Here is a 27,702-nt window from a genome sequence, read left to right as displayed (position 1 = left end):
TGATAAAGACCGACCAATAGAGCATTAGACACCTTTTTAGTTAGCCCTTGATCTCCGACCGCTATATTAAATGGGCCTCATTCATTCAAAACTTTTACCCTATGATTCTATATCAATCCGGTCGTGCTAATGTTGTTGTTAATATTTTGAGTCGCATACCATTAATAAATAAAATTTATGTTATTCACATTTAATCTTTTGATGTTATGTGCGACACTTATGCATATGACCTTTTTTCAAATGCTTGGAACACACTTATACATAACAACTACCTACCTTTGTATTGTTACTCTTGTGTTGATGGTTTTCTATTCTTGGAAAAAAGTTTATGCATTACTGCATCCTGTAGAGAACTTGTTTTACAAGAATGCATGCATCACCTTATATAGGATATCATGGCATACTCTTTACTTTGACTACTTATAAAGAAAAATTATATTGGCCTAACATAAAAAAGGATGTAGCAAATGTTTTTTCTGCTTGTGTTGTTTGTCAATGTGTTAAGCGTCATCATGAAAAACCATATGATCTTTTGATGCCCTTGCTAATTCCAAATGGTCCATGGGAAGAAATTTTAATGGATTGTGGCAGCACACCATCAAGTCCCTTGCTAATTCCAAATGGTCCATGGGAAGAAATTTTAATGGATTGTGGCAACACACCATCAAGTCGGTTACATGCATAGACTTGCCAATTGTGGTAGCACACTATCAGTCTATTGTAGGAAGAAGACTCGCTGAATGAGACATCTTCTTGAGTTCATAATCAACTTAGGATAGTTTCATTTCAACCCCCCGAGGCATGGTATGAAAATGGAAATCATTAAAATTATTGAAATGGTATTTTTTATGTGTTTCATTTATCATGGATATTTATTTTTTATTATTTTCCACATGGCTAGTGACTTACCACACAAGGTACCAATTGCACTGTGTGTTGGGTAGATAGTCACTGGATATAATATCTAGCATGTGTTTTTAATAGCAGATCAGTAGCAGTGCGGGCGACTCAATGACGGTCGCACGTGTGTGCACATTTTTTGGTGACATTATATTTTGGTAGTAGATTTATGGCAGTCATTATTTTGTAGCCAAATGGTGGCCAAGCACATTTGTTCATATGGTTTATTTACCCTTAGTAGGTTCATGGACCAATTCATTTAAAGTTATAGTAAGGTTCATACATAAAAGCTTAAGACTTTTCTATTTTTAAGGGCAAGGCCCAAAGTGGAGTGTAAAAACTATTTTTGGCTCACAACAAGTAATGCAAAAAGATATCTAAATATACTTTCTTGAAAGTGTGAGCCGTCAAGCAAGTGAGGAAGATTTTAACCCATTTTGGTGTCATCATGCATGTTCTTCTTCTTCTTTGTATATTCTAGCAAGTTGGATATATTTATATGCTATGGTTTTGAACAAGTAATTAGAAAGAGAGTGAGACTTGGGGATTATTTTAATTATTTTTGTGTAAGAGAATCATCACCCTCTTGCAACAAACACAGTTTTCCATTTTAATTCTATATGTTATTTCAAAGTTTTCTCTAGAGAAAAGAAGTTCTTTTGTACCATCTCCGTTCTATTTCTTCTCATGAACCAATTTGAAAGCTAAGTAATTAATTAACATACTGTAGCATTATATGGTAGTGATGTGTGTGAACACACTTAGGACCACCGGGCCACCTTTTCCCTCACTAGGAGGTTTTTTTTCCCTGTGTGTATGTATACCCTCTTATCTACTCATTTTGGGGTGTGTACTTATCTTTTGTATTTGGCACACATTTGTTCATTCTAATCTAGTGAGTTTGTGTGCTCTCAAGCTTCTCTATCTTGTGTGTGTGCATTGTTGCAACTCTAACCCTAATTCTAACAATTGGTATCAGAGCTAGCTTCCTTGACACGATCTAGTAGTTTGCCTCCCTCCTTATGACCCTGTTTTTTTGTCTTGGATTGAGATACCCTCTTAGGAGAAGAAGGTATATACTGTAGTGTGTTGTATACGAAGTATACATCATTTTCGAGGTTCGTGGCGTGCAATTTGGGCGCGTTTTGGGCACCGCAAGGTTTCTGCGGAGAGGTGTCATTTTGGATTGGTTCTGCTCGATTTTGGGTGTTTAGGCTGTGCAATAGGGCAACGAAGATTTGGTGTGCAGCAGCATCTACAGTGTCTTCAACAACATCGACCATCATACTTTCACCATGTGTTGAAAGATTATAGACAGTCATGGTGGCTGGAAGTAGTGATGTATTCAACATGTTGTCTACTGATGAGGACAAACTTGATGGGACTAACTACCCATTGTGGTCCTATATGATGAGGCATGTACTGGTTGCTAAAGGCCTTTGGAATGTGGTCAGTGGTAGTGAAACTCGTCTTGTTTCACAACTACCAATGCAACCAAGTGTTGTAGGTATATCTAAAGTAAAATTTGATACAGATGTGGCTCCTCCACATGCACCACCAGTAAGTACCCTCCCACTGCTACTCAAACGAGATGGGATGGAAGAGATGCATAGGCACATGCATTGCTTGCACTTTCTGTGAAAAGCGAAGCATTATTCCTCATATTCGGTCATGTAAGACTTCAAAACAGGCATGGGATGCACTTGCTACATTATACCAGGTGTGCAATGAAGCACGCGTTGCATATCTGCGCAAACAATTGGAGTCTGAGCACATGAATGAGGGAGACTCAATAGACAACTTCTTGACCAAGATCAAAGATTTTAAGGAGCAACTCGCTAGTATGGATGAGATATATCATGATAGTACATTGGTGCCCACATTTCTCAATGCATTACCGGATTCTTATCAGAGTTTTCTCTACCGTTAGACTCATGATGAAGGGAAATCCAAATGCCCTTACAGTTGATGAGCTGGTTTCAGTACTCTTTCAAGAAGAGCAGTCTAGCCAAAATAGATCTGTTATGCGCATTGGTGACCAAGCTTTTGTTGCCACTCAGAAAGGTAAAGGTAAAGCTTCTTCGCATGGTGGCTATAAGCCAAAATCAGAATCCTTGGGTAAGGATGTAGAGAAAGAAGGTGATAAGTCTAAAAAGAAGGTGATAAGTCTAAAAAGAAGGGCAAGTGTCACTATTGCAGGAAACTAGGGCACTACATAAATGAGTGCAAGAAAAGGCTAGAGAAGGAGAAAAAGAAAGAATCGGGCATGGCTGTGGCTGAAGCATCTGCACTAAGTGCAGAGAAGAAGGAATCTTCTAGTTTTGCTCAAGATGATTGGGCATGGACTGTACATTGCAGTTATGACCCTTCTGTTCCATGATGTATACATGTCAGTGGGCAGAATCGGATGCTTGATACTTTGACAGTGGTGCTAGTAAGCACATTACTTCACAAAAAATTTTGTCCTTATCTCTGGAATCTTTCCCAAGTGCAAGAACCGTCACGTACAAATGGTTCTTCATATCCTGTCGAAGGAAGTGGTAGAGTTGTGCTCACTCCTGCAAATGGGGGCGCATTTACTCTTTCTAAAGTTTTATATGTGCCAGGCATTAAGAAGAAATTGTTGTTCATTTCAGCCTTAGCCTTGTCAAGCTTGATGGTGAAATTTGTGGATGACAGATGTATAGTTTAGGATAGAAATGATGATTATTCTATCATTACCTCGGGTTGGCCTATACAAGATGGATGTATTTGAGAAGTTGCAGCATGATGCTTGCTCAGTCTCTACGACTCATGCTATGAGTGATGTAGAATTATGGCATGCATGATTTGGCCATCTGAATTATGGCAGTTTGTTACACCTTCAAAGGCATGATATGGTGTCTGAGTTGCCAACTCTTGAGACCCCTACTAGACATGTATGTGAGGGGTGTATTCTTGGTAAAATTCATCGGGCATCATTTCCAAAGGATGGATCTGTGTGAGCGATGTTAAGAAATTATAGCTTATACATAGTGATGTATATGGTCCTATGAGGACACCATCTATTGGGGGATATCTCTACTTTGTCACTTTTATTGATGATTACTCTAGATATAGCTGGGTGTATCCATTAAAGCAGAAGTCAAAGGTTTTTATGTGCTTTAGGCACTTTGTATCCATGGTGGCTGAAAATGCATGTGTGTGTAAAGTTGGTACCCTTAGTTTAGATTGAGGGGGGGAGTATATGTCCAAGGAATTTCATGCATATATGACTGAAAAAGGCATAAGGCATCAATGTAGAGTGCCATACACACCTCAGCAAAATGGTGTGGCTGAGAGGAAGAACAAGTCTCTCATGGAAATGGCATGATGTATGGTGAAAGCCCAAGATTTACCTCATGGTTTTTTGTTAGAGGCAACTATGTGTTGAACAAAGGCCCTACCAAGGCCTTGCAGTCTAAAACTCCTTATGAAGCTTGGCATGGTAGGAAGCCTTATATGGCTCATTTGTGTGTTTTGGTTGTCTTGCTTATGCTCTTGTGCCTGAGAAACAACGCAGTAAGCATGATGATAAGGTAGTTAAATGCATATTTGTAGGATACAGTTCAGAAAGCAAGGGATATAGACTCTACCATCCGGCCTCAAAGCGGATTTTGGTAAGTAGAGATGTTGTTTTTGTCAAAAACTCAGTTCATCCCATGCTTTCATGCAAAAAACAACAGAATGTATACTCACATGACATGTTTGATTCGCTCCTACCTTTGTTTAATGGAGGGCATCCATATGTAGAGCAATTGAATGCTCAACCACAAGTGCTGAAATTCAGCCTACAAATCAGCCTTTTGATGAGGCAATTATTGAGAATGTAGTGGATGAGCAGAGAGCAGTCATAGAAGAATCTAGGCGTATGCCAAAATGGCTTGTGCAGACATTGAGGGATAGCAAGTTGGAAGCTCCTTTACATAGCAGAACTCGTGCAGGTTCTCATCATGTAGATTATTCTCATGTGGATCATGTTCTCATTTCTACTTTATATAATGAGGAGGAACTTGTTTCCTTTGAGGAAGCACAGGATGATGATCATTGGATGCATGCTATGCAGGATGAGTATAACTCTATACTCAAGAATGACACTTGGTATTTGACAGATCTACCTCATGGCAAGAAGGCCATTGGTACTAAGTGGGTTTACAAGTTAAAACACAAAGCAGATGGTAGCATTGATCACTACAAGGCTAGACTTGTTTGCAAAGGGGTATGCCCAACAAAAGGGCATTGACTATGATGAGACCTTTGCACCCTCATCTTGTATGACTACCATTAGGTGTCTCATTGCTTTGGCAGCACATCATGGGTGGAATGTACATCAGTTGAACATTAAGACTGCATTCTTGAATGGTGCTTTACATGAGGAGGTGTATGTATCGCAGCCTCCTGGTTTTGCTGTGAAAGGAGAAGAGTCTAAAGTATGCAGGTTGAAAAGGCTCTTTATGGCCTTAAGCATGCTCCTAGAGCATAGTATGAGAAGATTCTTGCAGACTTGGTTGCAAATGATTTTTGCAACAGTCCAACAGAGAGTACCCTCTATGTGAAGAGGAGTAAGGACACATTTTTAGTCATCGTTCTATATGTTGATGGCATGCTGCTCACAGGACCTGATATAGATCAGATTTCAGCCTTTAAGACTAATTTGTAGTCATCGTTTGAGATTTCAAATTTGGAGCCCTTGCATTACTATTTGGGGATTCAGTTTATGTTGCGCAATGATGGTATTGTTATGCTGCAATCTAAATATATACAGAAGCTATTGAAGAGGTTTAATTTTGAAGACTGTAAACCTGTGGCTACACCGATGAAGACAGGTACTCAACTTAGTCTTCAAGATACAGGAGACTCTTTTGATGCTCGTTTGTATTAGCAGATGTTAGATCCCTTCTTTATGTGTGCAGCATGAGTCTAGATATACAATATGCTGTCTCATAGTTGAGCAGATTTATGCATAGCCCGTGTACGAAGCATTGGCGGACTATTAAGTGGGTTTTTTGCTATTTATAGGGCACTCAGTATTTTGGATTATTTTATCCAAAGGGGGGTGAGTCACAGCTACATGCTTTCAGTGATTCAGATTGGGCTGGATGTTATGACACACGAGTGTCCACTAGTGGATTTTGCTTTCGCCTTGGTGATTCATGTATATCATGGCTCAGCAAGAAGCAGCCTACAGTGGCCACTTCCAGCTATGACACTAAGTACAGGGTAGCTTTTACAGCTACAGTTGAGTGTGCGTGGCTCAGACATCTTATGGTGGCTGGCTGATTTGGGTGTTGGACAGTCGTTTAGCACTACGATTTTCACTGACATTCAGAGCGCATTAGCAATTGCAAGGAACCCAGTGTTTCATGATCGCACTAAGCACATTGAGGTGCATTACCACTATGTCAGGGAAAGACTCTCTGCAACAACAGAGATCAACTTGGTCTATGTGCCTACACATGACAACATGGCAAATTTATTTACGAAGGTCTTCCTCGTGAAAAGTTTGAAGCTTTTCGTAAAGCTTTGGGCTTACTGACTTTTCACGATTGATCGGCCATACCCTATACATGTTCACATCATCACTCCAGAGGCGATTTGTAGCATTATATGGTAGTGATGTGTGGGAACACACTTAGGACCGTCGGGGCACTTTTTCTCTCACTAGGAGGTTTTTTTCCCGTGCATATTTACACCCTCTTATCTACTCATTTTGGGGTGTGTACTTATCTTTTGTATCTGGCACACATTTGTTCATTCTAATCTAGTGAGTTTGTGTGCTCTCAAGCTTCTCTATCTTGTGTGTGTGCATTGTTGCAACTCTAACCCTAATTCCAACACGTAGCGAACTAGGCCATACTTAAAATCAAGTTTGATTTTTTATGGGTACCCTCGCCTTTCAAATTTGACGGGTTTGGTGAAATATAGCAAGTTCTTTTGTATTTTATGTAATTTTTTACCAGAATTGTAAAATTTTACAAGTATTTTATAGCCAAAATGGTAAAAAATGGACATGACACCTGTCAAAAAGCAACTATGCTTAAAATGGTATATTTTTAATATCTAGTATATCAATTAGAAATCACATGTCTCATGCATTATGGATGATGGTGTCCATCTTATTTTTTCTCTTAAGCAAAGTTTATCATGAACTACATGGTGGTTTGATGTGCTTGAGAACTATACAAAACCTTGTTGGAAGATGGTGCATATTAGCCAGCATGACATGGAGGCATGCCTACCAAAGCAATGGAGCTATGGGTTGTAATGAGCTAATGCATTTATTGAGGCTGGTACTCCTTGCAGCTCAAAACTTTATGTAACTATATCCTCTATCTATGCTCTTGTACATCTTTTATCCCTTTTATTACAATAGAAATCACAAAACTATCATGGAATTGTAAGGTGGTTATGTATATCTTAATCTCTTTCTTGCTTCAACAATTAGAATAGAAATCATGAAACTATCAAGAAATTGTAAGATGGTTATGTACATCCAGCTTGTGGAGAACTCTAGATGTAGATTGTCAATGTTAGTGTAAGTAGGGTGGCTTGACATATGAGCTTCTCTTGGAGGGTTTTTTCTTTCTATGCAATCTTTGGGTCATATATAGATTGCCAAGGTCTACAAGCATGGAAGAAAATCGTTAGTGCTTGAGGTTTGGGGAAAAAAAGCAAAAAAAAACTAGCATCCATTCTCCTAGTTGTTTTTGTGTGGTGGTGTTATAAGAGTGCTGATTGAGTATAATTTACCAAGGTGTCGTTTGGGAAAGTCATTATCTCATATTCTCTCTCAAGGTCATTAAGTGGAATTGATGAGCACGGTTGATATTTACTCAGTACTTGTGGATTGAATTTGATTTAACAGCATGTGTTTTTCCTTAAGCAACTCCTTTTGAGTACCAATGCCTTGGTTTAATTGGCCATTTTTAAACAAAAGCACTTGTTGCATGCATGCATACATCCCCACAATATGCAAGATCAATTGAGTTCTCTTTCTTTGTAGAGATATTCTTTACACCCATCTATACACAACCACCCACAATGAAAACAATAGAAAATGGAGTGCTACCTTCTATTACAACTCTCTTTACCTATGGAATCTGACTTTCAAACGAGTACACATTAAGGATTCCAAGGGCATCCATATGCCCAATTCATAAGTGATCAGCCATGGTTTGATTAAGCTCTTTGGAAAGTCCAATAATACTTTCCAATCATCAACTTAATGAAGGGTTCAAGGTTTGGCCAGTAAAACAACTACTTTAAGCTCTTACTGATTCTCACCCCTCATTTTAGGGTTTTGATTATGCATTTATCCATTTATGAATTGAGGAGCAAAGATTTCACCTCTTAACTAGCCATAAAGTTGCTTAATTACATCCTTAATTACATTGAGTGGCATAACTCTAAACAGTTCATATTTTGAACACTGCCCTTGAATTGAGTATCCAATTTAGGTTTGATTATTAAAAAATTCACAAAGATTTTCAAACATTCAATAGACTTGCTAGATTAGAAAGATTATTCGAGTAATCAATTAATTGTTAGTCAAGGACATATTTATCTCCATTTCTTCTCTCAAATTCTCATGACTTCATCAATTCCATAGTTACAATTGGGTGCATAGGTTATACAATTGTTGCCAATCAAGCCTCTACTAACCATCAAATATCTCATTATTCTCCTTAATAAACAAGTGATGTGTCTGATTAATAGTAAGATGTCTCTTCTTACTCTCATATAGAGGAATAGCAAAATAGCTATAGAGGCTGAAGAGAACTTTGGCAGGAGAACACACGTGTCGCTGCAGCCCTGGCGCACAACCACACTCACAGCTCTCTCAGCACCCACAGATGCAACAGCTCTTTGCTCTCTCCTTACCATCTGCCTTCTTTCATGTGTGAACTTGGAAAGGAAAGCCATGTAACCTTCGAAACAGACTCATCACTTTGGCATAAAGGGGCTTTATTCCTCCACCCCACCACCTTTCACAAGGCTGTTCGCATAATTTCTGGCATTCAAATACCAGACACAACCTTGGACACACCATGATTGCTACAAAAAAGGTGCTACCAAGGCCTTCTACCATGTACTTGAACACGATGGCACAGCAGGCATGAAGTACTGCTACAAGAAGGGCGTGAAAGCCTCCTTATGTCATGAAAGCCCTCTAAACATTCGTGCTTGTACATACATCAAGTGGGTTGATCATGTCCACCATCTGCCTTTGCGCGACATCTGCCTAGAGGCCTACGATACGGTGTAAAACTGCACATGAGATCACCAATGCCACCAGTCAGGTATCTTTAATCTCTTGGATCTGTGGATGGCTAACCGCACCAATGGTAACTTCCTTTGAGCCTGCTTCCATATCATGCTCACTGCATCATCTTTCTTGACTGGGTATTGGTATTCATAGTGGTGAGTCACAAGCTTGAGTTTGCTCCACATCATAAGCCATCTCTCCTTGGGAAAACTTTCCAAAAAGTTTAGCATGTACCCTGGTGTAAGAGCTTCTTGTATAGAAAAAAACAAGCAAAACTCTTGATAATTGAGCTCATCCTCAAATGGGAGTTCAATTTTATCACTGACTATGACGGGAACACAATGACTGACTATTGCATCGAAGAGTCGGCAAGAAGACGGTGTGTCACCTGCTGGGTGAAGGCAAAACCGTGATAGGCGCATCCCTTTCATGGCCTGCCATTGGAAAAAGAAGGGAGAAATTGAATGCAAATTATCCAAAGGAAGACCACATAATTTAGAGGCTTAACAGACATCACCCCCTGCCCATGAAAAGGGAAGATCTCACCCCCACATGGTCCCCCATCCAGCCCCCACCTAGCTTCGAGTGGGCAGACAGATGTCTGAAAAGACCTTTAATAAAATGAAGCCCGAGGTACGAAAGACATTACCAATTCAACTCCTCCATTTTTAGCGGAGCTTTCTTCATAAATTACCATGGAATGATTCTGTAGAAGGTTAGCCAGTTTCATTCGCACCTTGCCCTCCTGCCATGCATACAAACATGCTTATTGAAGGAAAAGTTGATGCCAATAATCAGCCAAAACCTAGACCCAAACCCTAAACCCAAAATACCCTATACCTAAACACAAGAGTTGAATATAATGGGAAAATGGAGGTGTACATCTTTGCGCCTTGTCTTTCCTCTAAAAAAGAGAAGTGTGGTTCGTGCTTTGAAGGGATCTGTCAAGTTATCATTTGCATAGGTGTCCACCATGTGATTGTAAGGAGCTACAATGTCCTTTCTCAGCCGTGCAACCCTCTGAGTGAACCGCCCAAAATCCGCGACAACAAAGATAGAGGAGTTCAACTCCTCCCTTAAAAATCTAAATGCATTTGGGTGATGCATGACAAGCACATGATCTCGACCTCCTGATCGTTGCCACCATCGTGATTTTTTCAAAAAATCCACCACTTCGACCTGTATTTGCAAGGGGTCACAAGGGTGGGGTTTTTAAAGCTTTCCATTGTGATGTAAGAAAAAATTTTATACAAAGATTTATTGAAGAACTGAGAAATATCACAATAAGACTACTGTTGAAAGCTCCTTTCTTCCACTTGACAAGGGACTAAGGGTCCTAGCATCTTTAGTCTAAAATACAAGGATAAGGATTTAGTTATAGTGAGGAGATAGAACCCGCTCGCTGAAGCTTCCGCTCCCCCCCCTACTCGCGCTGCGGCCTGCACGCACACCCCCCTCCCCGCCTCCTATCTGCCTTCGCGCCTTCTCCCCCTGCCTCTGTTCATTCGCACCCCCCCCCCCCCCGCCTCTGCTCATTCGCGCCAGCCCCCCCCCCCCTCTGCTCCATCTCCTTCGCGCCCCTGCTCTCTCCCCCTTTTTTCTCCGTGACCCGCCCCCTCCGCCTGCCTTCGCCCTCTCCCCACCCTGTTCGTGTTTCATCCGCCCCCTCCCCTGCCCTTTCGCCGCCTTTGTTTTAATCCCCTCCCCTCATTTTCTTTCCGCCCCCCTTTGTTCTCCCCCTCCTCCTCCATCTTCCGCCTTTCCCCCTCCACCCCTCCCCGCTCCGCCTTTTGTGTAGCTCGGTTCCTGCAGGGCTTTCCGTTTACGCTTCGCCTTCGACAAAGCTTCAGACACTGATGGAGGCTCCTCCTGCCCCACCTCAGAGGGATTCTTCCGCAGCCCCCTCGCTGAGTATACATTTTCCAGTATTTTCTACTCAATATCATCTCGGAGTCTTACAATTCTGTTTTTATAACTGTAAGACAATCAGTTTATTGTACTTTTTAGTCTCATTTAGTTGTTCTCTTTGATGAGACACCAACTTCAGATGTACTCTCAGTTTTGGTCTCATAGGCCATTATGGCCTCTTAGAGACATTTATATATCATTTCATTTCTCTCTCTCTCTCGACACACCACTCCAGCTGCAACAATCCAAATGTCCTCCACTCCGCAGACAGTGGACATGGAGAGCATATATGAGATTATACCTCCAGCACAGTGACTCCCCCATATATTTATGTGGGCCTTCATATTACAGCCACATGGCTACCGTGTCACCCTCTAGTCACATAATCATTTCTTTGTATAGGTAGCTAATTTGCTTTGTTTTCCATATGCCAATCATTTCATGGATTTTTTGTAACACTCTTTCAGTGTTAGATATTTCACTCTATGGCAGATCGGAGACGCATGAGATATCATTGTACCATGGAGGTGGATGGTATCGTGGGTGATACCACATAAATGGTGGATATCAATGCTCATATCATGTGCATCCCACACTTGGATGCGACGTAGACATATCTGAACAAGAAGGTGCAGGACCTAAAGTGGAAACTAGTCCCCTGTGAGCCCAGTCCGGGACGAGTCAGCTAGGGTTCCACTCTACGCATCCAAGGTCAGGTGTGCATTGTCCATGAATCCAGGAACATGCCCAAATTAATGTTGAAAAGTGGGAAACACAGGACATAAAAGATTAAGTTTGGTCACAAATTTAGTAATTTTAGAGAGATCGATTTTTGGTCAATTTTGGAACTTTTTATGCATGTTTTGTGGTGTCATTTGTAAGCGATTTCTATTCTATACTTAACCATGTTAGATAATGTATAAGAGGGTCACAGTGAGTAGTTTAGCCTAAAGGAAACTCATATGGCGGTTTACATAGTAAATATAACCGCAACGGGCACCTGAAACAAGGCCCGGACACCAAATTGATCCTTAATTTTTAGTAACGGCCTCGCATGAGGGGGTAGATAACTTTATTTGTCAAAGAGAAGTATTAAAGAAAGTTAGTTCATCACAAGAAGAACAAAGTCCGTGCTCGGATAATTTGGAGATTCCCCACGGGATGGCCGGTATTCACGAAACGAATCCGACACCACTTTCCAGTGTTTATAAAATAAAATTTATTTTAAAAAAATAAAAAACCATATCGTCTCTAATTTGGTTCGAGATCATGTTTTTAGAAGGGATTTCTATCTTTATCGTTTTCGTGCATAATAATCTACTAATTCTCGTGGGTTGTTGTTTTGGCTTCTTCCAGAGCCTTGAGGTGATTTCTGTGCAAGAGAGAAAGAAAGAAAGAAAGAGAGAAAGATATATTAACGTCTCCTAAAGGCCGAAATGGCCCATGAGACCAAAACAAGGTACAACTGATGATGATGATTCTCATCATAACAAATCTCAAAGAGAGAATGAAAATAGTAACATCCTAAGAGAGCTAAGAGCTGAAAGCTGAACCACTGAATCGTCGCGGTAAACTCCTCCGATGGCCGGCAATGATGGCTCGAATCTGCCGATGGTGAGGGAGTCGTGGACGTGATCCTCGTGGTCATGGGCGTCTCACTCTACAGATGGCAATGGCTCTGTCCGGGGTGACTCCTCTAGAGGGTGGTCTCCCAGGTAGGCCTGTAGATGGGGAAGTAGAGGCTGGTGGGGTTACAGTGCTGGCTCTGAAAAAATCTAAGGGCTCTCTATCTAGGCAGCTCTGGTCCCACTGCCCTCCTGTCCCTCAATAGGCTCTCTCTGTGGCATCTAAGCTCAAGTATGAAGAGCCCTAAGCACCTTTGGTCCTCAAAGTCCATGATCCGACGCAAAGGTCCAAAGCCTTCACGGAACAGGCAATGGTACCGCCCTCGGATCTCATAGTAGACAGTACAACGACATATATAGTGTTTCTCCGACTCCACCTCCTGATGGCAAAGCTAGCATATGCGGTCCTCTAGTGATTTGGGCCGGCCGTCCTTAGACAAGGAACGCTGGACAGAGCACGCGATTTATGCCCTTTGGGAGCGAGGATGAGATTTAGAAGAGGCATACCCGGGATAGCCGCGACGTCCAACGTAGAGATTGGGTGGACGGGTGTTGAAGAAAAGCCCTAGATTGGCTAGATCTTTTTTGTTGGTGATTCTCTCTGATTTTGAGATTTTGTATTGGCGATTATTATGTTACTTTGGATTGTCAACTATTATGGTTTATTGAAAATCTCTTCGTTTTCTGAAGTATGATGTGATTTTTCTATAAATCTTGAGAAATTTTGTGCATAGATCATGGAACAGAATATGGGTACGCTTCATTGACCTGGTCGTGAGCTTTTTTAGTACGCCGACTTCTGTAGAACCGGCCGACCAGCCATCTGTGGGGGTATAAAAAGCCCAACCACAATTCAATTTTGGTATCTCATTATTCACGAAGGGTTGCCGCATTCCAAGGGCCAGGACAACCAAGGGGAGTGCTCCAACCAAGGTGAACATTGCAGGTCAAGATTCAGTCTTTGTTTCCTGATTTACACCATTCTAATAAAGCAAATACACCATTCGTGGTGGGGCCCTTGCAGCGGGTATTTGGGACCCAATACTATGTCCTCTTCTCTATTTTTTGCACATCCACATTAGCATTGTGCGTTATTTTCGTCATGTGGTTGGTTCAGCCTAAAAAACCCAAAAAAAAAGAAGGAAATTTTTTCTCGCTTGTGTGGTTGGTTTCTAGACTCCGGTGGACCACCCCTTTCGGTGTGACTCCTGCCCCTCGAAGGATGGTTGGTTTTCAGCCTTCGGAAGTCTCCCCCACGCATAGTGGATGGTCTAATTGCGCTCCGAAAGGAAGTGCATTTTCTTGCTATGGTGAGCTACGACGAAGAGAGAGAACGACAAACTTGGGAACAAAGTACACCAAGCAATCAGACATGAGTGTATAGCAGATGTTCCAGCAAATGATGCGAGCAATCACAGAACAGGGTACCAAATTGGAAAAGCAGAAGGTGCAAATCTTGGCCCTGGTAGAGCGCACCCATTTTCCAACCCCTCTTTCTCCATCTCCGCCTGCCTCTCCTTCTGTTTCCCAAATCCTGACACAGATCCTCTACCGAATGACTCTTTTGAGGAGTTATAACCACAACCGAGTTCGATGCTCGAGTTGCAATGCGAGCAATGGATGGAAGACCGTGCGGCAACATCCCGTGCTGCTGCACAAGAAGACGCCAAGCGACGCGTGGAACAAGAAAGATAACTTGCGTCTTTGGACACAAGAATGACACCAGCGGCTTCCACGAGTCATTTTCCCGAGAAAATGAACTTCAATAAGTATGAAGGTAAACTCGACCCCGCAACTCTTTATTCCTGGTTGCATCAGTTTGAAGCTTATTTTGTCGCAATTAGAAAAAATGATACTGACAGAGTGATCTTGGCTAGTTGGTACTTGGAAGATGAGGCCATTCCTTGATTGACCCAGTGGACTACTCATGCCCACGCCAGATTAGATATGGCGGCTTATGTTTGGAACGAATTTGTTCTCGACCTTGAGCGACAGTTTGATTATATTCTCGAGAGGCTGGGTGGGGCCAAGGTGTTCTCGAAACTTGATTTAAAGAGTGGGTACCACTAGGTGAGGATTGTTGAGAGGGACATCCCCAAGACAGCCTTCCGTACGGACCGTACGGAATGGACCCACTATGAATTTATGGTCATGCCTTTCGGCTTGACAAACACCCCAACCACATTCAACCGCATGATGATGCATGTTTTCAGGGACTTAATAGAAAAGTGTGTGTTCATATTTCTGGCAACATACTGATATTTTCAGCTACTATTGAGTAGCACGACATTGATGTGGAGAAAGTTCTGAAGTTGTTGGAAAGCAACAAGCTCTATGTCAATGAGAAGAAGTCGGAGTTTTATTTGTTCGAGGTTCACTACCTTAGATACATTATCAGTGCCGAGGGCATCCGACTTGATCTGGCCAAGATTATCAATTGGAAAGTACCACAGACTACTTATGACATTAGATCCTTTGTGGATGTATGCCAGGCATACTTCACCCACATAGACAAATTTTTGACCTCTCGGTGGATCTCACCGATTTGCTAAAGAGTGTCAAGACTAGAAGGCAGTGGATCCGAATCACTCCACGAGCATTGGAGGCATTCAAGAGTCTCAAGGTGGCTTTGTCAGAAGTGCCTTGTTTAGTGCTTGCCTCATGGGACGAACCGTTCCAAGTAATCACTGATGCGAGTAACATTGCAATTGGAGGTGTGTTACAACAGAATAGCCATCTAGTAGCTTACATGTCTCATAAGTTACTGCCTGCGAAAAAGAATTACTCAGTCTATGATCGAGAACTCCTCACAGTTATTCAGGCCCTGAAACATTTTCTCTATGGCCGTGAATTTGAGGTTCGCACTGACCATCAGGCATTACGCTGGATTCAAACGATGCCAAGTGCACAGTGGAGTGACCATCAGCACCGTTGGAGCCAGATCTTCCAGCAATTTGGTGATATGATCGAGTACCTTCCAGGAAAGGCCAACAAGGTGACCGATGCTTTAAGCAGGAAAGGAATAGTGACATTGATTCAGACCACTAGACTCGACCTTGTTGTTGGTACGGGATTAGATGACATGAAGCACACGTGCGCAGATTCCGAGGAATTCGGTACTCAATGGAAGCATGCATTGGAAGCCACAAGACCATGCCACTTTTTGATACGCAATGGTTGGCTTTTCTACAAAGGCCGACTTTGCGTCATGAAGTCGTTCAAGGCAACCCTTCTCCATGACGTCCATGACGCCATCATTGGTGGTCATCGAGGCATGAATTCCACTCTGGAGAAGTTAGAAAGGTAATATTATTGGCCAAGAATGAGGCGAGATGTGTTTGCACACGTACAATAGTGTGACGTTTGTCAGAAAGTGAAAGCTCCTCATGGGAAGAAGAAAGGGTTGTTACAGCCTTTACCCATTCCCGAAAGACCTTTCCAAGATATATCGATGGACTTTGTCACAAATTTGCCTCCCATTCCAGATAAGCGTAATACTCAGTGCTTGACGATTATTGATAGATTTAGCAAATTTGTTATACTTATCCCATGCAGGGCAAATGTGACCGCCGAAGATGTTGCCCATTTGTTCATTCGGCATTGGTACCCGATTGGCAGGATCCCTAGTACCATAGTGTCAGACCGAGATGCCAAGTTTACCAATCATTTTTGGAGGGCATTGTTTTATAACTTTGGTACTAAATTAAATTTTTCCAGTGCATTTCACCCACAGATTGATGGCCAGACAAAAATCTACAACCAGTTGGCCTTTGATGTGCTGAAGAGTGTTATGTCCACAATCAGCAAGGTAAGTGGGAATCGTATTTGCCTTTAGTTCAAGCTATTTTGGATGATTCTTTTCTTCAGCTATTGGCAGGACGCATTTCACCCATAGATTGATGGCCAGACAGAAATCTACAACCAATTGGCCTTTGATGTGCTGACGTTTATGTCCACAATCAGCAAGATAAGTGGGAATCGTATTTGCCTTTAGTTCAAGCTATTTTGAATGATTCCTTTTCTTCAGCTATTAGCAAGACTCCATATAAAGCAGTGTTTGGAAGACCATTCTAGTCGCTATTAACCAGAACCTCGTCTTCAATACCTGAAGCGAATAGAACGACGGAATCTTACAAGGAGATTTTGGACTCAGTGAAAGACAGGTTGGCTAAAGCGCAAGAGGCCTACACTCGACAGGCCAACAAAGACCGAAGGGATGTGAAGTTCTCGGAAGGAGATTGGGTTCATCTTTCGATCATGAAGCAAAGACTGAAACAAGTGGGCAAGCGATGCCCAAAGTTATCGTTTAGGAGCTTCAGACCTTTTCCTATCCAGAGAAAGATCAACGAGGTTTCACTGAAGTTGAAGCTACCTCCAAGCTGGACTATGCACGATGTGTTCCATGTCACTTGGCCAAAACCGTATGCAGGTCCAATCCCTTCAAAAATGAAAGACTAAGCGGAACCAGATATAGTTCATGAAGCTGAAGTAATGGTTCCAGAACATCTCCTTTTGCACCGTTTCAAGCATGGCTCCGGCCGAAGACAAGACAGTTCCTCACGAAGTTTCAAAACCGAGGGACCCACAAAGTGGTATGGCTTGACAAAGAGTTCTTCATTGACGGACCATTTGGAGGCTATGCAACTTCCGTCAAGTTTAGCGTCAAGTTAAGCAGAAGGGATGTCACATGCATCCCCCACTTGGATGCCACGTAGACATATCTGAACAAGAAGGTGCAAGACCTAGAGTGGAAATTGGTCCCATGTGAGCCTAGTCCGGGACGAGTCAGCCAGGGTTCCACTCTACGTGTCCGAGGTCAGGTGTGCATTGTCCTGCACATGAAGTAGTGCCGGTCCGTACTTTGAGTCTCCCTCTGGAATGATGTCAGACAATATGAGTATCTAGTTTGTGACCGGGTGCCAGACATCTGTAGAGCATGTAGGATTTGCAAGTAGGAAAAGGGGCCAGCTCATAGGGCTACCCCAGAAGCGAGCTTAAAGCTCTTGCAATGGGCATGAGGCAGCTTAGAGCCACCCCAAGGGACCAAGAAGGCCCCATGCTGTGCCCACCAACCCGAGCTTGGGCTGGGCACTGTGCCCACCAGCCCTAGGGGGCCACCCAAGGCCCTGGCCAGCCAGTCGGCTGTGTGGGGGGCAGCCTCTCACTTCTTGCACATGGCTGCCCAGCAGCCTAGGCAATGCGCATAAGGGCCAGCCATGATAATAGGTGTGAAACGATGGATAAAATAAGCAATTAATGCTTATTGACCTGGTCGTAAGCTTTTTCAGCAGGCCGACTTCTGTAGAACTGACCAACCAGAAGCGAGCTTAAAGCTCTTGCAATGGGCATGAGGCAGCTTAGAGCCACCCCAAGGGACCAAGAAGGCCCCATGCTGTGCCCACCCCAGAAGCGAGCTTAAAGCTCTTGCAATGGGCATGAGGCAGCTTAGAGCCACCCCAAGGGACCAAGAAGGCCCCATGCTGTGCCCACTAGCCCTAGCTTGGGCTGGGCACTGTGCCCACCAGCCCTAGGGGGCCACCCAAGGCCCTGGCCAGCCAGTCGGCTGTGTGTGGGGCAGCCTCTCACTTCTTGCACATGGCTGCCCAGCAGCCTAGGCAATGCGCATAAGGGCCAGCCATGATAATAGGTGTGAAACGATGGATAAAATAAGCACTTAATGCTTATTGACCTGGTCGTGAACTTTTTCAGCAGGCTGACTTCTGTAGAACTGACCAACCAGACATCTGAGGGGGTATAAAAAGCCCAGCCATAATTCAGTTTTGGTATCTCATTATTCACAAAGGGTTGCCGCGTTCCAAGGGCTAGAACAGCCAAGGGGAGTACTTCAACCAAGGTGAACATTGCAGGTCAAGATTTAGTCTTTATTTTTTGATTTACATCATTCTAATAAAGCAATACACCATTCGTGGTGGGGGCCCTATAGAGGGTATTTGGGACCCAATACTGTGTCCTCTTCCCCCCTCCCCTTCTCTCTCTCTCTCTCTCTCTCTCTCTCTCTCTCTCTCTCTCTCTCTCTCTCTCTCTCTCTATATATATATATATATATATATATTTTCTGCACATCTACTTCAACATTGTGCGTTATTTTTGTCATAAATGATTGGTGAATTCTGAGCATTGAAGTTACTGATTCGACCAGGAAGCTTCCGCATGTTACAGCTCCACCCTCATATTGTATTGTCCAGGCACCAACTAGGTCTTGTTTGTACATCCCCCATTATGAGGACCATGGTTGAGCAACCCAGGCGCCCGGCATCCCCATATTCACACGGAAAGGAGGCCAAATGGTTTAGACGGCTTGGATTAGATTTGGCACACTACCAAATAGGCTACATGCTACACTAGACCGTTATCTCATAACAGTCCAGACATGGAGTAGGTAGACTTTACTTTTAGAAAGCCCCCATTGCCCAAACGGCCATAAAAAACAGTAAAACAAAACAAGAAGAAAACAAAACGGACATTAAAAAAGTCGCCTAAAAAAAAAACGGCCATTAAAAAAAAACAGTTTCGCTTGCATAGTTTCGTACCATACCGTTTTTTACGTACCTCATGAGTGGGACTAGTTTCGTGGACAACTATGGGCAGGTGGGGAAACTAAGTAGCAAGCTCTAGTTCATCTTTATGGGCCAAGTCTTTCACTACCTAGGGTTTTTTGCTAAACCCTAACCCTAATCTCAAAGATGCCACAGTGTCAGAGTTTATCAGAGGGTTGTCTACTAAACCCTAACCCTAGCTAGTGGGTTGGGTATTGATGTAAAAAGATTTCATGAATATTTCTTAGTAAACGACTTCTTTGTTTCAATCTTACCCCAGTGTGGTGGAAGACGATTGCCTTAGCCAATGTGGTGGAAGGCTTATGAGTGTCTTAATCTATATGGTGGAAGACTAAAGTCTAAACCCTAAAGGGTGCTAGACAGATGGATTAAAGTTATCACATATGATTTAATATACTAACATTTCGATGTGTAGGACATCAACACTGAAGATCCACACACCCAATTAAATACTTTTTGTCATTCGTCAATCATGCTCTGGGACTTGGACAAATTCCTATATCTAGGAAATCTTATCAGATTACCATTTTCATGTGATTGTATTAAATTATCCAATTTTTATAAAATCCTGGAACCTTTGCCATTTGGCGAAATATAGTATTTGATCAAAGCCAAGGCCCAAAGATTCATCCTAATCTTAGGCTAAAGATTTTAGCAGTTCTTACGCGTGGAAACTTTTAAAATATTCCTGTGGGTTGCTAAATTTGTTAAGTTAAAATTTTAAGTCTTTGGAAACCTTTTTAAAAGAAAAAGCAAAGTTTCTTTTTATGGAAAAGAAGCATAAAAAGGAGGTTGAGGTCTGGAAATGAAAAAACGTAGAGAGGCCTGATATAGAGGAAAATGCAGCAAGGTACTGCTATAGGAGAAAAAAAAATGCAGCAAAGAAGTGTTGTACACAGGAGGCAAAAAACAGCCCCAAATCAGTGCCAAAAGAACGCTGATTTGTGCTCGAAATAGATCTCCAAAACATAGCCACCAAGGGAGCAGAGGAGAAATAAAAAACGCAAGTTGAAAAGTCTTCCTCTCGATTAGCAGCAACACAGAATCTCTGATACCATGTGAGAATAGTTGAAGAGAAAGCGGAAGCAATATAGAATAAGAAAGACAAAATAATCAGCCAAGAGTGATACAACACTTGAGCAAACGATGAATGAATTCTATGGCAAGCATGCCCCGTTCTTATATACATCACAAAAGACCAGGTCGCCATGTAGGGCTAGAGGACAAAAGTCCACGACTCATAAAAATGCATAACATAGCCTAAAATATGTAGGATAAAATACCCAATCACATCAGGTCAATAACTGCATAAAAGAGAGAATATGTAGGATAAAATACCCAATCACATCAGGTCAATAACTGCATAAAAGAGAGAATAAAATGGGATAAAAAGGAGATTAAATTCTGGAGATGACATGTCCAACAGAAGTGGAGGAAGAGCGGACAGCGATGGAAGAGGCTAGAGTTATGCCTCATTGGCTGCTCCGTACCTTATAGGAAAGCAAGCTTTCACCTCCACTTGGGAGCAGGACATGGGTTGGTTCACGTAATGCAAGAGAACATGCAAATGTTGGTTGCATGAGTGCACTTTGTGATGCGGATGAGCCAGATTCATTTGAAGAGGCTCATGAGGATGAGCATTGGGTGAAAACCATGCAAAATGAGATGGATTCTATCCACAAAAACAACACATGGGATTTGATAGACGTGCCTACTAGCAAGAAGTCAATTGGCACAAAGTGGGTGTACAAGTTGAAAAGAAAGTCTAACGGTACCATTGACAAGTACAAGGCCAAGCATGTGGCCAAAGGTTATGCCCAGAAAAAGGGCATTTATTATGATGAGACTTTCACACCTTGTATGGCCACAATTAGATGTGTTGTTGCATTGGATGCCCATCATCACCGGCAAGCGGAGCGAAGGGCTTCCCCGAAGGAAGCCTGAGCGAAGCGATCACCTTCCAATTACCCGATCACCTTTCACCTCCAAGTTTGCTCTTCGAATAGATGGAAAGTGCATCAGTTGGACATTATATCAGCTTTTCTCAATGGGGAATTGCAAGAAGAAGTTTATGTAAATCAGCCCATTGTTTTTGAGATGCATGGCAAAGTATGCAAGCTTTGAAAAGCACTTTATGGTCTCAAACAAGCTCTCCGAGCTTGGTATGAGAAAATACATACTTATTTGACCAGCTAGGGCTTTCACGAACCCTCTATGTGAAAGAGGATCATGGCACTTTGATTATGCTCATTCTATATGTGGATGACATGTTGCTAATTGGGAATGATAAGGAGAAAATTTCAGCCTTCAAAGCTGAATTGCAAACCTCATTTGAGATGACAGATTTGGGATTGTTGCATTATTATTTGGACATACAATTTGTGCAAAGAGATGTTGGGATTTATGTATAGTAATCAAAGTACATTCAAAAGCTATTATACAAGTTTGGGTTTCAAGATTGTAAGCCCGTCTCTACTCCAATGGAACCAAAGCTCAAATTGAACATGTATGATGTTGAAGAGCCGTTTGATACGAGTGTTTACAAACCAAGCTGTGAGCTGCCTCGTATACTTATGCAACACATGCCCCAATATTCACTTTGGGGTTTCCTAGTGTAGTAAATTTATGCAAGTTTATGCACAGCCTAGGTACAAAGCATTGGCAAGCAGTCAAGCGGATCTTACACGATCTTCAAGGCACCCTGGATCTTACTTTGGTATATCCCAGGGGAGGCAACTTGTAGTTATATGCTTACAGTGATTCAGACTGGGCTGGTGACTATGATACACGGCAATCCACCAGTGGGAATTCTTTCTTTTTGGGACATTCATGCATATCATGGTTGAGAAAAAAGCAACCCATTGTTGCCACATCTACCTGTGAGGCTAAGAACAGGGCAGCCTTTACAGCCACAATAGATTGTGTATGGCTAAGGAGATTGATGGCTGATCTTCGTGAGTGTCAACAAACACCCACTACCATACTCACTGACACTCAGAGTGCTATAGCTGTGGCAAACCCAGTGTTTCATGCACATACTAAACATTGAGATTCATTATCACTATGTCAAGGAGAGGATACGTGCAGGGGACATCACATTATCTTACTACTCTACACAGGACAATGTTGCATGTATATTCACGAAGGCATTGCCTCAACAGAAGTTTGAAGCTTTCCGCAAAGCTTTGGGCTTACTCTCCTGCAGAGCGTGATCTGCCTACCGACCTTGTACAAGTTCACATTACCACTCCAATGGGAATTTATTGGCATATATAATATGAGGAATGTCGCATGTGAACATGAGCTAACCAAGGGCACTTTTTCCCTTTGGGTTTTTCCCCTTGGAGATATGGTGTGAAAGGACACCATTCACATATTTGTATTACGAATCTCAAACCTTACATCTATCACCATCTTCTGTGTGCTCTGTACTTGCTTCACTCTGTGTGACTATGTACTGTGCCAACCCTAACTGTCTGTCTACAGCAATCCACCTGGGCCAACAGGATGAAGGATGAAGGATGAAGCATGAAGGCTGAAGGATGTCCTTTAGGATGAGTCAAGGGACCATATAGTATTCCTTCAAGACGTGGTGGAGTCGATGGCATCTCCTATCTTTGGTAGATGCCCTCGGGATGGGGGCCTTTGGTAGAATCTCCTATCTCTAGAGATGCCTGTTGGAGTGTTGCTGCAGTGCCTTCAATGCTAATAATGCCGGTGTGTACACCTCTCATGTATCTGTTGGTGGTGTGCCTCCACTTCTAGATGGTTCCTCTATGGTTGACCCACTGTAGCGGGGGGTGTGACACCGAGAGATGGTCCGCTCAGTGTGGGCACCCTTGGTGCCTACAAGTTCACACATATGAGGTGTCCACATGTATCATGGACTGCCATACTGTTAGGTGTTGTTAATAGGGAAAAACACAGCATATATGCGTGTTTTAGAGCTGGTTAAAAACGACCGTCCCAGATTAGTAAGAAGTGTAAGTTCTACAGACATCACTTCTTGAGCCTCTCGGAGGATGGACTCATTGAGATCCCGGGATACATACAAATACACATCATCTTCAGGCGGCAACGAGCTAGTAGAGCCGGTTGCTATATGACAGGCTGGCTACACCCTAAGAAAAAAAAAGTTGGCTATATGGTGGACTGCAAGGTGGGCAGCAGCAGGTTTAACGCCCTAGAGGTGGTGACTATGTGAATTCGTATCATGGGTGAGCTGTGTGAGCTGGCACCCTCGTGTTGTGCTTGTAGCTGTCTGCTCATCGATCTGCAGGACTGGCTATGAGAGCTAAAAACGCATGCAATGTGTGACGTTACAGACCTGCAGATCTTGTGAAGGCGAACAACTTATTAGAAAACACAGATTTGTGCATGAGAAGAAAAACGCAGAGATGGTGGGCTGTAGAAAAAAAACGCAAGGGGGAAGAAGGTGTTCATAGCGTTGGTGATGAAAGGAGAACCCTAGCTCTGATACCATGTTGGAAACATGGCCAAGTCCAAGAGGGAGGGAGTGAGTGAGAGTGGAAGGAGAGATCAAGCCATGGTGTGTGGAAGCATAGACATGGATATGGAAGAGAGAGAAAGAAAGAAAGAAAGTTATATTAAACGTCTTCAAAAGAACCAGTGGGAGAAAGAAAGAAAGAAAGATATATTAAGCGTCTACTAAAGACCCAATGGGCCTATGAGACCAAAGTGATACAATAATGTCCATGGCATACCTCATCATGGAATGGAAAATAAAACAGAAAGAAAACATAAACATAGCTATCTCACTGGGGTGATAAAAAACTGTCCATGGAAACTCATCATGGAATACTAAGAACATCGAAACATGAGAGCAGCATCAGCTCCGAGTAGATGGTATACCACTCTCCAAAATATCAAGCATGGGGCTAATGAGTATGGTCGAGAGGTCTCCCTCAGCTATGTCACGTGGAAAGGTAGCTCGATGGCAATGGAGCATGTCCTGGATCTGGAGCTGATGAGGTGATCGTGGCCGACGGCCAGGGGGGCCGGGGACGTCGGGCACGTTGGAGTGCAGAGGCTCGGTCCGAGGTAACTCCTCTCGGACGAGGTAGGTCCGGAGCAGCTCGGAGAGGGTCCACAAGATCCACTATATTGGTGTCCTCCACCTCCTGGGTCCAGAAGAAAATGGTGATGGTTGGCTGGCGAGGGAGGGGGGGGTGGCTAGAGAGAGAGAGAGAGAGAGAGAGAGACTTGAGAGAGATTGCACATGAACACAATGATTGTATTATGAATGATAATACTCACACTATGTACAATGTATTTATAGGCACTAAGGCGTTATCTTCTGACCCTTAATAAGAGGTGGTTCCAGGGCCTCTGCTGTGGGTGTGCCCACCCGTATTTGGTGTCTTCCCATTTTTCCTCACTCTCCATATTTTTTTCCTATTTTTATGGAGCTGTGTATGCCACCATTTGGCCACCCAATTGGTCCACCCGTGCTTTCTCATTAGGTTGGACTGGTGTCCATGGCAGTTGTATATGCTGGGGATTGATGCCACTCATGTGATACTGTGGACTTGGCTTTCCGTTTTGGGACTTGTCCCTGTGTGTACATGCCCGGAAATGCCTGGTGGATTAGTGTTCCATTGGGTCTGGTACTTCGTGTACTTGCCTGGAGCACGTCTATTTCGGTATAGTCTCATGAACCGGGATTGTCCATACCAATGCTGCATTTCATAGCACCTTTATGTGCTTGCTTGCAATTGAAATTGCATGTTGTTTTCATGCTTGCTTGACCAATGTGTAGTTCTGGGTAAGGGGACCGCCCGCGAACCGTGCGTGTGAAACTGTCTGCTGACATGGTAATGTGGCATGTGACAGGTGGTAAGTATTGGTCATAAACCTCGCCTTAGGAGTTAGCACTAATTTATAAGTGAGTGTGTACACACTTCATTAAGTTTTGGGCGACCAAAACTCACTTATAAAATATGACCAGCCCGATGTTCACACACAATGATGTCCCGAGATGGACATAACCCAATGTCCACCGCCCAGACCTTATCCCCTTTGTACAAAGGGAGTAACTAGCCATGTGTCCACTCTAGCTTGCTCCACATGGCACTTGCCTCCCACCCAGTGTTGCCAGGCGTTTCTGAAACGGCAGGTATGAAACGGGTTTCATACGTTTTGAAACATTTCATAAAAGGTAAGAAACGGGTACAAAAAGGTTTCATACAAAATAGAAAAAGCATGTATATTTTTAACTTGAAATATACAAAAGAAAAAACTGTTGACATAACTTATGAGAGACCACATTGAATATAAAAACAAAATACATGTAAGATATGATGATATCACAAATCACGTGAGTGATCACTGATGACTAAACAGAAATCAAAAGGATCACCACGTGGGTGATGAGTCATGACTTAAAATCCAAGATCAAAATAAATAACATGTCCAAAGTTCAAACTAAATAACATGTCCAAATAAAATGATGCTGGCAGCTGCTAGCTACTAGCTGCATCCTCATTCTCATCCTCATCTGCAACTTCTACCTCTGCAGCCTCACTCTCAAGGTCACTACGCCTCATCCTCTAGAGGTGCAAGTGCACCACTAGTACTAGCCTCTCGAGAAGATCGTGTAGTGCAAGCCGGAGCCATGATCTCCTCATAGAGCATAGAATAGATGTCATCTCTCTCTTCTTGAGGAATGTCGGGAATCTCCTTGCACTTCATGATATCAATCTTATCTAGATTCACTTGGCGAGGCTCAATGGGATGACCCTTTTGTTCTAGCAATCGGAGATTGCAATGACAAAAGACAAGCTTCTCCAATTGTGCTGTGGAGAGTCTATTTCTCTTTTTCGTGTGAAAAAGAGCCCATGTACTCTAGTTCCTCTCACAAGGCCCTAAACTGCAATCCTGGGAGAGAACTCTCAATGCAATCCGTCTCTACATTGTACAAAAAAGAATGTTAAGTTAGTCAAAAAGAGAGTAGCATTTGAATGTACATTTTGAAAGAATAGGAGACAAAGATACAAGATTCAAGAATCAAGAACCTTACCAAGTTGGGTGTCCCAATACCGTATTTCTCCCACCAAGACACTGGCTCCAACTGTGTCTCCCTGAGCAATGCAGTAGCTCGCCCAAACATATGGCTACCGTTGCGGTAAATGAGAAGCTCATCCTCAAGCTTTCTCATAAGTTGTATATCACCTCCCACTCCCACCAACTTGGTAATGTACTCGGTCCATCCTGACTCTAGCTCCTCATTGAGGTATTGCTCCTCATTCCTCCAAAGGGGATGCAAAATGTGAGCAACAGTATGGATTGGCCTATGAAACCAATCCCAACGCCGATTCCAGATCTCCTTAATATCTTGAACTCTACATGTGACATACATAAGAGATCAAGATTTATAAAATAACTTATAAGAAGACTCAAGAGAAAGACTCAAAGACTAAAGTTAAAGCCCAAGGGTGAGCACCTGTCACGCGACAAGGTAGTGAAATCATTGAGAGCTTCACCAATTCTATCCATGAACTCATAAAGTAGCCCAATGGTACTCCCCTCCATGTCTGTGAGCCGAAGGACGCTATACATGGGCTGAAGTGCCTTCACAAGTCCCTCTGCATCCTGCCACCAAGTATCTCTCATGACCATGCGAGAGAATGCTATAGACTTGGGCTCATCCTTGTCCTCCCATGCTGTCCATTCACGACACACAATAGTGCATAATAAGCCATGTCGCACTCTCACTAGTCTCTCCACCACAATAAACATATATGCAAACCGAGTTTTGGAGGGCTTTAGAAGCTCAAGATCACTATTGGCCCTGTACATGCTCAAAACCTTTGGCCTCTTTGTGACAAAGTTCACCATGGTAGATGCAGCTGAAAATACATGGCTCACCCAATCAAGCTTCCCCACGTCCTCAATCATCAAGTCAAGGCTGTGTGCTGCACAAGGTGTCCACACAATCTTGGGGAACTCCTCCTCTAACATCCTACCCATGGATACACAATTGGACCCATTGTCCGTGATCACCTGCACAATATTATCAGGCCCAATTTCATTGATTGCCTGGCGCGCATGTGGGACATAATGAACTCCCCTGTAACCACTATCCCTGGCACCGATGCATCTATGGCACGAATGAACATTGTGCCTTTGCAAGAGGACACAAGAATGTTGTACACATTTCTCTTCCGCACATCTGTCCATCCATCACAAAGCAAAGTACAACCATGCTTTGCCCAAGTGGCCTTGAGAGGCTCCATCTCCATCTCCACAGCCAGTTGCTCCTTGCGGAGCTCAGTAGTGCGCAATGTCTCGTAGGAGGGGCCATCCCACTCACACCCAATGCGGGAGATAGCTCTCATTGCCTTCTTCCATCGAGGAGTCCTGACAATGTGGAAGGATAATCCACATT

At 43.0% G+C, this 27,702-nt stretch overlaps 2 protein-coding genes across 2 annotated transcripts in view; both read right to left on the bottom strand.

Annotated features, from left to right (window-relative positions):
• Positions 1-8,402: 8,402 nt before the first annotated feature.
• Positions 8,403-27,702, bottom strand: part of LOC147604739 (putative arabinosyltransferase ARAD1) — a 31,919-nt gene continuing 12,619 nt past the window's right edge. The window contains exons 5-7 of the mRNA XM_086794642.1: positions 10,067-10,363; positions 9,834-9,929; positions 8,403-9,618 (exon numbers count right to left, since the gene is read on the bottom strand). Of these exons, the coding sequence (XP_086650768.1) occupies positions 9,199-9,618; positions 9,834-9,929; positions 10,067-10,363 (813 nt within the window). The 3' untranslated portion in view covers positions 8,403-9,198. The remainder of the gene's footprint in view (positions 9,619-9,833; positions 9,930-10,066; positions 10,364-27,702) is intronic.
• On the bottom strand, positions 26,067-27,304 carry LOC147604740 (uncharacterized). The gene is made up of 2 exons (XM_086794643.1): positions 26,335-27,304; positions 26,067-26,222 (listed from the first exon to the last, which is right to left on the bottom strand). Exons 1-2 carry the CDS (start codon positions 26,671-26,673, stop codon positions 26,160-26,162), a joined length of 402 nt encoding a protein of 133 aa, XP_086650769.1. The 5' UTR covers positions 26,674-27,304; the 3' UTR covers positions 26,067-26,159.

The sequence above is a fragment of the Cibotium barometz genome, chromosome 61, assembly GCF_041138505.1.
Source record: "Cibotium barometz isolate CiBa-2024 chromosome 61, ASM4113850v1, whole genome shotgun sequence".
In the NCBI taxonomy this organism is placed as follows: Eukaryota; Viridiplantae; Streptophyta; class Polypodiopsida; order Cyatheales; family Cibotiaceae; genus Cibotium; species Cibotium barometz.
The sequence above is the reverse complement of the archived record's forward strand: the minus strand, read 5'-3'. Positions and strand labels throughout refer to the sequence as shown.

Coding starts and splice junctions, on each gene's coding strand:
- LOC147604740 (XM_086794643.1), bottom strand. CDS start 26,673: ATGTATGTCACATGTAGAGTTCAAGATATTAAGGAGATCTGGAATCGG. Junction 26,223..26,334: donor GTATTGGGACACCCAACTTG/GTAAGGTTCTTG, acceptor TGTACAATGTAG/AGACGGATTGCATTGAGAGT.